The 13,455-nt window shown below is 38.0% G+C and overlaps 1 protein-coding gene across 1 annotated transcript; it reads left to right on the top strand.

The window, feature by feature from the left end:
• The first annotated feature begins 2,881 nt into the window (after positions 1-2,881).
• Positions 2,882-3,826, top strand: LOC110126820 (olfactory receptor 10A3). Its single transcript, XM_020876687.2, has one exon. It carries the CDS (start codon positions 2,882-2,884, stop codon positions 3,824-3,826), a length of 945 nt encoding a protein of 314 aa, XP_020732346.2.
• The last annotated feature ends 9,629 nt before the right edge of the window (positions 3,827-13,455 follow it).

Raw genomic sequence — 13,455 nt, 5'->3', positions numbered from 1 at the left:
TCTTTTGTGATAGGTTTCTGTCTTTTTCACTGATGGTTGTTTTACACGTGATTTTGGCGTGCTCATGAGAAGAGGTGAACTTAAGTTCTTCTACTCCACCATCTTGATCCTCCAGGCTCTTTTAGTTGAGAGATTCAAGGTAAAAAAGTGAAGATTCTTGCTATATGCTGGGTGGTGGGTTTTTCATTTACAGCTCATCTTCTATTGATAGTTGGAGATGCTGTTGAAGTGATCTCAGTGATCAGGAATCACTGAACACAGCTGAAATATTTGAATCAGTAAACTCTTTGGTATTGATGCTATTCAATTGCTCTTTTCTTTTCAGAGAAAAACTTTGGACAATAATTAGAGGTGTGTATTCGGAGTGTACTAATCAAGTCTTAGAAGATTTTCACTGGGAAGGAACGGGTAAATAAGTTCAACTCAGACCTTTTTCAACTGGAAGGCTAAAATCTAGAAAAGAGAGCAATTTGCCTAAGTATTGCATGTCAGAGAGCTATCAAGACAGCAATAGGGTCTCTAAGTTATTAAGCGGAGCATCTATATTCAGTTGCTATTTATATCATGAACATTTTGTTTTATACATGCTTTTCATCTTCCACTTTGTGTTATTGTTGTTCAGTTGCTAAGTTGTGTCTGACTCTTCGCGACTCAATGAACAGCAACACGCCAAACTTCCCTGTCTCTTTGCATCTCCTGGAGTTTGCCCAAGTTCATGTCCATTGCATTGGTGATGCCATCCAACCAACTCATCCTCTGTCACCCTCTTCTCCTTCTTTATATGTTTGTTTGTATGATACTCTGAATTTTCTAGTGCTCAAAAACTATCCACTTTTAAAATTTGTAACTGAATACGCATTGTTAATTCTCTCCATTGGAAATTAGTTTAAGTACTTGGCCTGTAGAGTCTATTTTTATTAATTTAGGAGTTTTTTGACAACAAAAATATAATTTATATATGTTTGATTTTAGTACATGCCTATAGCCAAACTCAGAAAGAAGTCAACTTGCCTTCTGCTGTTTGCTAATAGTCTAATGACTTTTATTTAAGACAACATTACATGTCTTCAACTTGCTGTCTTTGTCTTCTTGGATTTCTCATCTCCCATAGTTAACTTCCATTGATTTTTACAATGTCACACAGAACCAGAAGATCTCCATTGTAGTGCTAAACCGTCACCAAATACATTTTGATTTGAGCAAGTTAGCCTTCCTCCTGTCTTTCTCCTGCCTCATTGCCCTTCCACCCTTGAGTGCTTGTGAGGTAGTTGTTCACCCTCATCCCTCATTCAGAAGTAATCTCTTCCTCCTTGAAGTATCTAATACTTTTGTTATTACCCTTGTTCCCAATACTGTTTATACTGATTTTACTTTTCATGTAGATAGAACGTTCCTAACTTGAGTTTGCATTTTCCTAATTTTTGTTTTCATTTATTCAAGAAAAAATTGGTTTAGCATTTGTCATGCATCAGAAACTCTTGGGCATAGTGCATATAAAGCATAATCTTTGCAATCCTGGGATTTATATTTAGTGAGAGAGATAGTGTGATACACACTAGATACACACACAATGTGTAAATACAAATCAGTAGGAGCTATTGAAAAAAACAGAGCACAGTGTGAGTGGTAGGAGTTACAAGTACTAGCTTAGGGAGTGAGACCCTATTTTCCATTTTAGGTTGTGTGGTTTGCTCTCTGTTGAACTCTGGTGTCCAAGGTTTGTCTCAGAGTATACAGGCTAAAAATGGGAGGTGCTCAATCAGTGTTTGTTGAATAATTAATGATTAATTGAACACCTTGATGAGAAATTTAATGGTGAGAAAGAGAAGAGAACAAAAGAGAGAGAGAGAAGGGAAACTTTAAATTACAAGTTTACAGTGAGTAAAACATGTGCTTTTCCTTAAATCATTATGTCTTAAGGTTCCACCAATGAGAACTGACACCACATGTTTCTCATCTGGCAAGTCCCAATATATGTGACCTATTGGCAAAAATCAATAGGTATAAAGCCAGTTCACATACTTATAGATCACCTCAGGTGGGAACATTTAAATTACACCTTCTTTGTGTGTTTCTGCAGAGAGTTGTCACTTTTAGCCAAGCCAAGCTCAGTCATTTTGAGCTAATGAATAGTTTAAAAAAAGTATATATCGTCTTTGTTACTTAGACTTATTAGAATTTTATAAAATTTTTTTGTGGGTTATCTTTTTCCATTTGTCACTTTCTGAGGCATTATTTTTAATAGAAAATTTTAATCCATTGAACTTTTATTGTGGTAAAATATATGTAATGCAAGTTTTGCTACTTTTAAGTGTACAATTCTGAGGTAGTAAGTACCTATTGCATTTTTATATTTATGGAAGTTCAAATTGTCTCACCTGTTCTATTTTCAAAAATCTTTAAATATTTCTTAGTTCAGAGCCTTTTGAATGAAATGAGGAGAGTGCTAGCCCACATTTGCTTTCCTCTTATGGCCCTATGTTCTGATTAGCATAAGTAAACATGAGCTTTTTTTGTGGTCTTAAATTTCATATTTACATAAAGTTGAGAAAATAGATGCTACCTTTAGCAGTGTTTTATGAATGGGATCTAAGTTACAGAATATTCCTGTTTGCTTTAACACTATATTTGATTTTCAAACTACATGGTGTTTGCAATAAAACTCTGCTATTATTTTGTATGTAGCAGACAAGATTACTAAGTTACAACAATCAGCCATTCTGCAAAACTGTCAAGCTAGATTTCTAACAGGATGGGCTCCTCTTTATATTTTTTGCCAAGATTGATTGGGTTGAATGCAGATGCTGACTCAGAACTATTAGACTGTGATTTTGTACTTTGTAAACTATGTTCCTAAAACAGTATATGCTCCACTGTTGACATGAAAAGGCAGAACCAAAGCTCTGTGTTTGACTTCATCCTCTTGGGCTTTTCTAATTTTCCGGAACTACAGAGGCAGCTCTTTTGGGTGTTCTTGGTTGATTATCTGGTGACTCTGCTGGGAAATGCCATCATTATAGTCGTCATCTCATTGGAACAGAGCCTCCATGTTCCCATGTACTTGTTCCTCCTGAACCTGTCTGTGGTGGAAATGGGTTTCAGTGCAGTCATCATGCCTGAAATGCTGGTGGTCCTCTCCAGTGAAAACACTAGGATCACTTTTGCAGGTTGTTTTGCACAGATGTATTTCATTCTTCTTTTTGGTGGGACTGAATGCTTTCTACTGGGAGCAATGGCTTTTGACCGATTTGCTGCAATCTGCCATCCTCTGAGCTATCCAGTGACTATGAACAAAAGGGTTTTCTTAAAATTAGTTATATTCTCATGGATCTCAGGGATCATGGTGGCTACTGCGCAGACCTCATGGGTTTTTAGTTTTCCCTTTTGTGGCCCCAATGAAATTAATCATCTCTTCTGTGAGACTCCCCCAGTGTTAGAGCTTGCATGTGCAGATACCTTTTTGTTTGAGATCTATGCATTCACTGGCACCATTTTGATTGTTATGGTTCCTTTCTTGTTGATACTCTTGTCTTATGTTCGAATTCTCCTTGCCATCCTGAAGATGCCAACAACCACTGGGAGGCAAAAGGCCTTTTCCACCTGTGCCTCCCATCTCACATCTGTTACCCTCTTCTATGGCACAGCCAGTATGACTTACTTACAACCCAAATCTGGCTACTCCCCAGAAACCAAGAAGCTGATGTCCTTGTCTTACACATTGCTCACTCCTCTGCTGAATCCACTGATCTATAGCTTGCGAAACAGTGAGATGAAAAGAGTTTTGTTGAAAGTATGGCGAAGAAAAGTGGATTTACATACATTCTGACTGTGCTGAGAATGCAGGTGATATTGATTTACTGCCAGATTGAACATTATTTCAATTTAATAGTGGTGAAAATAGTTTACATTTCTTGATACTAATATATTTAATTTGTTAATTTTTCCAAGTTTAAAAATATATCAGGATCCCTCTGTTATGATAGTATGTTCACATTCATTTTCTATAGGGTGTAAGTTCTTTTTTATTGGCCACTCTGCAGGGCATATAGGATCTTAATCCCCTGACCAGGGATAGAAACCCGTGTCCCTTGCATTGGAGGTGGAGTCTTAATTACTGGACCACTGGGGAACTCCATATAGGTGCATAACTTTGATGATGTGATATAGCTATTTATTTATCTGTTCCTTTATTATGAATGCTCATGTTGTTACAGAATTACTGTAATTTAGATGCAATTTAAATAAAGAACTACTTCCATTTGTTCATATGTACTGACTTTTTGTTCCTGTATGACAGATTCCTCAGTCTAGGCCTGATGGGATGAAGAGTATGTGTATTTAAGAATTTTAATAGCTATTGCAGAATTACTATTCAAAATCATTGTAACTTTTCAGACTCTTCTGAAGGCTCTCTCTGCTGCTGTAACAGGGTGGAGATTCAAGAGACCAACAGATAGATGAGATTTCAGTTTAGAGTGAAAAACCTGTTTCATGGATGAGTAAACAAAATCCAGTTATTTTGGGAGACCAAACTGTTTCTACTTCATGAACTCCTCAGATTATTATCAAAAACAGGACTTCCTTTGATATTTTCCAGATATTCACCCAAGGCTGGGGACTAGAAAACTCCATGGAAACTTCCTAAAGTGTCACTTGATACTAGTAGTATATTTTTTTTCACTTATAGACCACTGTTTTAAGAAGCTTTTGTTAAATTTCCCTTTCTAAGTTCAAATTGCCCCCAGACACTTTGTTTATATAGATACAATAGTTTGTGTGTATGTGTGTGTGTGTGAGAAAATCAGTGAATAACCATTTAGGTGTATTTTCTATGGTCCTTGAGTCACATCATTAACAGTGTGATCTTCCCCAGAATAATTTATTATTCTTGCAACTTTTGGAACATTTAATGCTTGCTTCTTTTCTTAACATTTTTGTTTGAAAGTAGCTGCTTTGGACGAATGGATAAAGAAGCTGTGGTACATATACACAATGGAATATTACTCAGCCATTAAAAAGAATTCATTTGAATCAGTTCTAATGAGATGAATGAAACTGGAGCCCATTATACAGAGTGAAGTAAGCCAGAAAGATAAAGACCAATACAGTATACTAACGCATATATATGGAATTTAGAAAGATGGTAACGATAACCTTATATGCAAAACAGAAAAAGAGACACAGATGTACAGAACAGAATTTTGGACTCTGTGGGAGAAGGCAAGGGTGAGATGTTTCGAGAGAGCAGCATTGAAACATGTATATTATCTAGGGTGAAACAGATCACCAGCCCAGGCTGGATGCATGAGACAAGTGCTCAGGCCTGGTGCACTGGGAAGACCCAGAGGGATTGGGTAGAGAGGGAGGCGGGAGGGGGATCGGGATGGGGAATACATGTAAATCCATGGCTGATTCATGTCAATGTATGACAAAACCCACTACAATATTGTAAAGTAATTAGCCTCCAACTAATAAAAATAAATGAAAAAAAAAAAAAAAGAAAAAAGAAAGTAGCTGCTTTGTTGAACCACCTTCCCATGAGGTTGTACTGTCCTTAGTTTTTGCTCCAGGGATAGTATTAAAGGGGTATAACATTATGTCCATTGTCATTCATTTCTTGAGTTTTACATCAAAATAAAAAACAACAAAAGCAAAAATTAGCAAGCAGGACTATAGCAAACTAAGAAGCTTCTGCACAGCAAAGGAATCCATCAACAAAATGATAGGCAGCCTATAGAATGGGAGAAAATAGTTGCAAATCATACATCTAGAAACGGGTTAACATCTAAAATATACAAAAAGGTCACACAACTCAACAGGAAAACACAATCAACCTGATTAAAAAACGGGCAGAAGAACTGAAGAGATAATTTTCCAAAGAAGACATACAGATAGCCAACAGGTACATGAAAACAGGGTCAAAATCAGTAATCACAGTTCAGTTCAGTTTCTCAGTCGTGTCTTGACTCTTTGTGACCCCATGAATCGCGGCATGCCAGGCTTCCCTGTCCATCACCAACTCCCAGTAATCACAGTTCAGTTCAGTTCAGTCGCTCAGTCGTGTCCGACTCTTTGAGACCCCATGAATTGCAGCACACCAGGCCTCCCTGTCCATCACCAACTCCCGGAGTTTACTCAAACTCATGTCCATCGAGTCTGTGATGCCATCCAGCCATCTCATCCTCTGTCGCCTCCTTCTCCTCCTGCCCCCAATCCCTCCCAGTAATCACAAGGGAACTACAAATCAAAATCACGAGATCACTTCACACCCACTTCTGAGTATATATTGTAAGGAAAGAAAAGTCATTTTCTCAAAGAGGTAGCTGCCCCATGACCACTGCAGCACTATTTACATTAGCCAAGATGTTGAAACAACCTAAGTCTGTCTATCAACAGTTATAAAAAATGAGATATATACATATGTACATACAAACATACATACATATATACTAGAACATTGTTTAGCCATGAAAAGAAGGAAATCCTGTTATTTGTGACAACATAGATGGACCTCGAGGGCATTATCCTTAGTGAAATACGTCAGACAGATAAAGACAAATACTGTATGATTTCAATTCTATGTGGAACCTAAAATAACTGAAAAAGAAACAGAACAGATAATGATTGGCAGAGTTGAGGGATGGGGAGGGGGATAAATGGGTAAAGGTTGTGAAAAAGTACAAACTTCCAGTTATGAGGTAAAATAAAGTCTGGGGAAGTAACATACAGTATGGTGACTGTAGGTAATAATACTGTATTGTATATTGTAAGTCACTTAAAGAGGACATTTTATTTTATTTTATTTTTTATGTTTCCAGTGTCTTACTTTTATTGGAACATGTAAATTCTGCTTCTTTGATATGATCTAGCAAATTCTTTTACCTCATTCACATAAGCAGAAAGCATGAGTAGCTCTTTGCATTCTGCAGGAAAGATCATAGAGAATTATACCTATGCATATACTATATCTCCAGCTCTGAGTCATAATTAGTTCACTGTAATCTGGATCATATAAAATAGCTTTTCTAAATAAAGGATAAGTTCTTTATATTTTGACTTACTGGTAAGAAAATAATGAGATGTTTAGATGTATTTTATGTACCTATGCTTAGATGTTCTTTAAACTTAGATGTATTATAGGTAATGTTTAGAGTTGCTGGATTTCATCCATGTATTATGCAAGTTGAAAACCACCAATTTTGAGTGAGACTCAGCACATAATAAGATCCCTAGCTAGTTCAGATAAACATTTAATGATTCCTTACCTAAGGCCCTGATGACCCACAAAGAGCGATATTTAGCTATATATGTGTGGAGATACGAATACTCAAGGCAGCACACAGTAAACCATGCAAAGGAGTTAACAATGGGAGCTCTCCAATCTCTGACATAGAGTCAAGCTTGTAGGAAAAGTGATGTATCTTCAGTTTTTGTCATTATTATTTCCTTAAGGTCTGCCCTGGGCTGGGCAGATCCCTGAAGAAGGGGATGGCAACCCACTCCAGTATTCTTGCCTGGTGAATTCTCATGGACAGAGGTACCTGGTGGGCTACAGTTTGTGGGGTCGCAAAGAGTCGGACATGACTGAATGACTAAGCACACTTCCTTTTATTACTTTAGCACCAAGTCTCTAAACAGCACCTTCGTTGTCTATTTACCCTTATCACTGCTAGAAGTGATGCCTTTTGAAAATATCATCTTATATGCTACATATTTTCAAGTACTTTTTCTGTACACTGATTTTCCAGATCACAGATCTTTTTCTTTAGTGATTTAAAATTAGTGTAAATTACTCTTTCACATTTAATTATGTCTGTGCTCTATTTTCCCTGTGATTATTACCTTCCTCTTCTCTATATCCATTTCAGGATTCCTCCACTGACCTCAGTTTTTTTTTTTTTCCATTTATTTTTATTAGTTGGAGGCTAATTACTTTACAATATTATAGTGGTTTTTGTCACACATTGACATGAATCAGCCATGGATTTACATGTGTTCCCCATCCCGATCCCCTCTCCTGCCTCCCTCCCCATCCCATCCCTCTGGGTCTTCCCAGTGCACCAGCCCTGAGCACCCGTCTCATACATCCAACCTGGGCTAGTGGTCTGTTTCACCCTTGATAGTATACTTGTTTCAATGCTGTTCTCTCAGAACATCCCACCCTCGCCTTCTCCCACAAAGTCCCAAAGTCTGTTCTGTACGTCTGTGTCTCTTTTTCTGTTTTGCATATCGGGTTATTGTTACCATCTTTTTAAATTCCATATATATATATGCATTAGTATACTGTATTGGTCTTTATCTTTCTGGCTTACTTCACTCTGTATAATGGGCTCCAGTTTCATCCATCTCATTAGAACTGATTCAAGTGGATTCTTTTTAATGGCTGAGTAATATTCCATTGTGTATATGTACCACAGCTTCCTTATCCATTCATCTGCTGATGGGCATCTAGGTTGCTTCCATGTCCTGGCAATTATAAACAGTGATGCGATGAACATTGGGGTGCACTTGTCTCTTTCAGATCTAGTTTGAGAGGACATTTTATAAGGAAAAAAATTGTAACTATATGAGGTGATGGATATCAACCAAACTTTTGGTGGTAATTGTTTTGCAATATATACATGTATGAAAGCTTTAAGTTGTAGACCTTAAACTAATACAGTTGTCATTGTTCAGTTGTGTCCAGCTCTTTGTGATCCCATGGACTGCAACACGCCAGGCTTCCCTGTCCTTCACTGTCTCTGGAGCTTGCTCAAACTCATGTCCATTGAGTCAGTGATGCCATTCAACCATCTCATCCTGTTGTCCCCTTCTCCTCCTGCCTTCAGTCTTTCCCAACATCCAGGTCTTTTCCAGTGAGTCAGCTCTTCGCATCAGGTGGCCAAAGTATGATCTGAATTCAGCTTCAGCATCAGTCTCTCCAGTGAATATTCAGGATTGATTTCCTTTAAGATTGACTGGTTTGATCTCCTTGCAGTTCAGTAGACTCTCAAGAGTCTTCTCCAAAACCACAATTTAAAGACATCAATTCTTCAGTGCTTAACTTTCTTGATGGTCCAACTCTCACATCCATACATGACTACTGGAAAGATCATAGCTTTGACTATATAGACTTTTGTCAGCAAAATAATGTCTCTTCTTTTTAATATGCTATCTAGGCTTGTCGTCATAGCTTTCCTTCCAAGGAGCAAGCGTCTTTTAATTTTATGGCTGCAGTCACCATCTGCAGTGATTTTGGAGCCCAAGAAAATTAAATCTGTCACTGTTTCAATTGTTTCCTCTTCTATTTGCCATGAAATGATGGGACTGGATGCCATGATCTTAATATTTTGAATGTTGAGTTTTAAGCCAGCTTTTCACTCTCCTTTTCACCTTCATCAATAGGCTCTTTCGTTCTTCTTTGCTTTCTGCCGTAAGGGTGGTGTCATCTGCATATCCGAGGTTACTGGTATTTCTCCTGGAAATCTTGATTGCAACTTGTGATTTATCGAGCCCGCATTTCTCAAGATGTATTCTGCATATAAGTTAAATAAGTAGGGTGACAATATACAGCTTTTATGTACTTCTTTCTCAGTTTTGAACCAGTCCACTGTTCTGTTGCTTCTTGATGGGCATACAGATTTTCAGGAGGCAGGTAAGGTGGTCTGGTATTCTCATCTCTTGAAGAATTTTCTACAGTTTGTTGTGATCCACACAGTCAAAGGCTTTAGTGTAGTCAGTGAAGGATAAGTAGATGTTCTTTTGGAATTCTCTTGCTTTTTCTATGATCCAACAGATGTTGGCTATTTGATCTCTGATTCTTCTGCCTTTTCTAAATCCACCTTGAACATATGGAAGTTCTTGATTTATATATTGTTGAAGCCTGGCTTGGAGAATTTTGAGCATTAATTTGCTAACATGTGAAATGAGTGCAATTATGTGGTAGCTGGAACATTCTTTGGCATTGCCCTTCTATGGGACTAGAGTGAAAACTGACCTTTTCCAGTCCTGTGGCCACTGCTGAATTTTCCAAATTTGTTGGCATATTGAGTGCAGCACTTTCACAGCATCAGCTTTTAGGATTTGAAATAACTCAGCTGAAATTCTATTACCTCCACTAGCTTTGCTTGTAGTGACGCTTCCTAAGACCCACTTGACTTCACTCTCTGGGATGTCTGGCTCTAGGTGAGTGATCACACCATTGTGGTTATGTGGGTCGTTAAGATCTTTTTTTTGTATAGTTCTTCTTAATGTGTGTTCTTACCGCCTCTTCTCCAGGAAATGGCATGTACACCTAGCAAAGGGTATAACTCATGGCCCTACATCTTGTAGAAATCTCAAAACTGCACATCATCTGTGTTACCATCCATCAACTACATCAAGAAATAGGACATTTCAGCAGTCATAAGGACCCTGTGATGGGATTGCTGGGGTAGACAGTGAAAGTGAAAGTGAAGTCTCTCAGTCATGTCTGACTCTTTGCGACCCCATGGACTGTAGCCTACCAGGCTCCTCAGTCCATGGAATTTTCCAGGCAAGAATACTGGAGTGGGTTGCCATTTCCTTCTCCAGGGGGTCTTCCCAACCCAGGGATTGAACCCAGTTCTCCTGCATTGCATGCAGATGCCTTACCGTCTGAGCCACCAGGGAAATAGGACATTTCAGTGTTTATAAGGACCCTGTGATGGGATTGCTGGGGTATGAATCATCAGAAGTACATAAATAGGCTTCCCCACATCTGGTGCATGTGATTGGTGCATGCAAGGGGTGTTATCCCAGCATGGTGAATGATATAGGAGGGGTTTGTATTGGATTCTGTAATAAAAATCCCTTTTCCTCAGCATAAGTGGTGCATTTCCCACTGGATACAGATTAGATAGAATGAATCCCTAAGTGTTGTTGGCAACCTCATTGCTGCCAGGAAGGTTGAACTTCCTTGAAGATGGAACAGTCTACATCAGGAAAGAAGAAATAAAAGTAGACAAAGGGAACCTACATTCCAGCCTCACAGTCCAGTTCTGGACATGTACAAGAGAGTTTAGACTCATCTTTGAGTCCCTTGATTTTCACAAATACTCAATGAGATCAATAATTTATGATTATTTTACAAAGAAAGTAGTATAATCAGGGAAGTTAAAATATTTGCTCCAAATATACTAACAAGTACAGATATTTTGATTCTCAGTTTAAAAGTTCTATATGAAATCATTTGTAATGACATTTTACTCAAAAATTTTCAGTGGCTCTATATTTCCTGTACAAATGATCAAGAGTTGTTTATTGGGAGGGTGGGAGGATATCCAGACTTTTTACAATGAGATATCCATCTCCCTGCCTTACCTGGTTTTCCACCCCCGCATAAATTATACATTCCATCCAGTCATCCCTCCCCCTCTTGCTCGCCTGCCTTTGCTCACACCTTTGCCCCATTGCTCTCTTCCTTCCCCATTTACAACCTTTATTAAGTCGTGGCTTCCACTTCTATTGGGAGATGTCATGGTGACATTGAGTCTCTTGTGTGAGGAGGTGTAGGTTCTACATTTATTCCCTGTAGTAATATGAGGGAGTGGTGCTCTAGGTTAGTCCTCTTGAGCTCTCTCACCTGAGGGCCCAAGTTCAAGCCTCTTTAGTTATTGTGCAAGCATACAAGAAAGCATGTATTAAGTGATTCCAAGTTCTCCAAGGATGGGTTCTCTGGGGCATGTGATTCAATATCATATAACGTTCTAGAAACAGTGCACTGAATCAGAGTTGTGTTTATGAGAAGGTGGCTTTTGACTAGAGGTGAAAGTTCAGACAAAGCGCTGTAAACTTTAAATTGATGGATTCAATATGTAAGAAAGTGAAGGTTCAGGTGTGTGCCTGTTGGTGGGTTTTCCGTTTTCAGTTCATCTTCCGCTGATAGTTGGAGATACTGTTGAAGTATTGTCTCCGTGCTTAGGAATCACCGGACACAGATTATATGTTTGAGTCAGTTGATGTTGATGCTCATCAATTTCTTTTTTCTTTTCAGAGAAAAATTTGGAGCAATAATTAGAGGTAAAGTAATTTGCATGCAGTAGTAATCAAATCTTAAAGACTGTCACTGCAAGGAACTTGGTAAATAAGTCCAACCCAACCTTTTTCAACTGGAAGGCTGAGATCCAGAGAGGAGTATGCTACCCAAGTATTCCATGTCAGAGAGTTATCAAAACAGCGTTAGGGTTTTCTAAGTTATGTAGAAAAGATAGATTGGCCATGGTCTGTTGCTCTTTCCACCATGAACATTTTGTTTCATATTCACATTTAATCAGTCCTTTGAAGGCTTCCTACTTTGCTTATGTGATTCTGTAAACTTTTTAATTTTCAAAATCTATTTATTTATAAAATTTGTAGCTGAATAGACACTGTTTTTTTTTTTTAAATTGGTGGAAGATTGTTTTACAACTGTGTGTTGATTTCTGCTGTGCAACAATGTGAATCAGCCATAATTATATATATATATTTGATTTTGACACATGACTATGGCTGAACTCAGAAATAGGTGAACTTGCCTCCTGCTGGCTGCTAACATTCTATGATCTGTACTCAGTGTCATTTAGTGTCTTCAGCTTGTTGTATCTTTCGGTCTTCTTGGGTTCCTCATCTCCCAGTTAACTGGTTTTCAAAACATCACACAAAGCTAGCAGGCCTTCATTCTAGTGCTAAGTTGTCATCGAATACACTTTGACTTGAGCAAGTCAGCCTTCCTCCCCTCTCCTTCCAGTCTAATTGCCCTTTTACCGCCCCCCCCCCCCCCACTTCTCATGAAGTAGTTGTTCACCCTTATCCCTCATTTAGAAATAATCTTTCTCTCAATGAAATGTCTAAACCCCATGTTTCCCAATAGTGTTTATATTGATTTTACTTTTCATGTAAACATAACATTTCTTAGAGTCTGCATTTTCCATTTATTCAAGAATAAATTGATTTAGTATTTGCTCTGAGTCAGAGACTGTTGTAGGCATTGTGAATATAAAACATAATCTTTGTTGCCCTGGAGTTTATGTTTAGTGAAAGAGTTAGTTTATATATAAAAGTATACATAGAATATCAGTAGGAGATAAAAAAACAGAGCACAGTATGAGAGGTAGGAGTTAGAAGTACTGTGTTAGGGAGTGAAATCTTATTTTCCATTTTAGGTTGTGAGGTTTGCTCCCTGTTGAACTCTGGTATCCAAGGTGTGCCTGAGAGCATAGGGGCTAAAAATGGTAGGCACTCAATCAGTGTTTGTTTAATAATTAGTGATTAATTGCACAATTTGATAAAAATATTTAATAGGGAGAAAGAGAGAAGAGAGGAAGGACAAGTGAGAGAAGGGATTCAATAAAATTACAAGTATAGGATTCCTACAACATGGGCTTTTTCTTAAATGATGATGATCATAATCACAAGAATGCATCGTGGAGAAATGACCCTCCAAATTTCTCATCTGGGCAAATCCCAATATATTTGGCT

The sequence above is a fragment of the Odocoileus virginianus genome, chromosome 10, assembly GCF_023699985.2.
Source record: "Odocoileus virginianus isolate 20LAN1187 ecotype Illinois chromosome 10, Ovbor_1.2, whole genome shotgun sequence".
Taxonomy (NCBI): domain Eukaryota; kingdom Metazoa; phylum Chordata; class Mammalia; order Artiodactyla; family Cervidae; genus Odocoileus; species Odocoileus virginianus.
The sequence above is the reverse complement of the archived record's forward strand: the minus strand, read 5'-3'. Positions and strand labels throughout refer to the sequence as shown.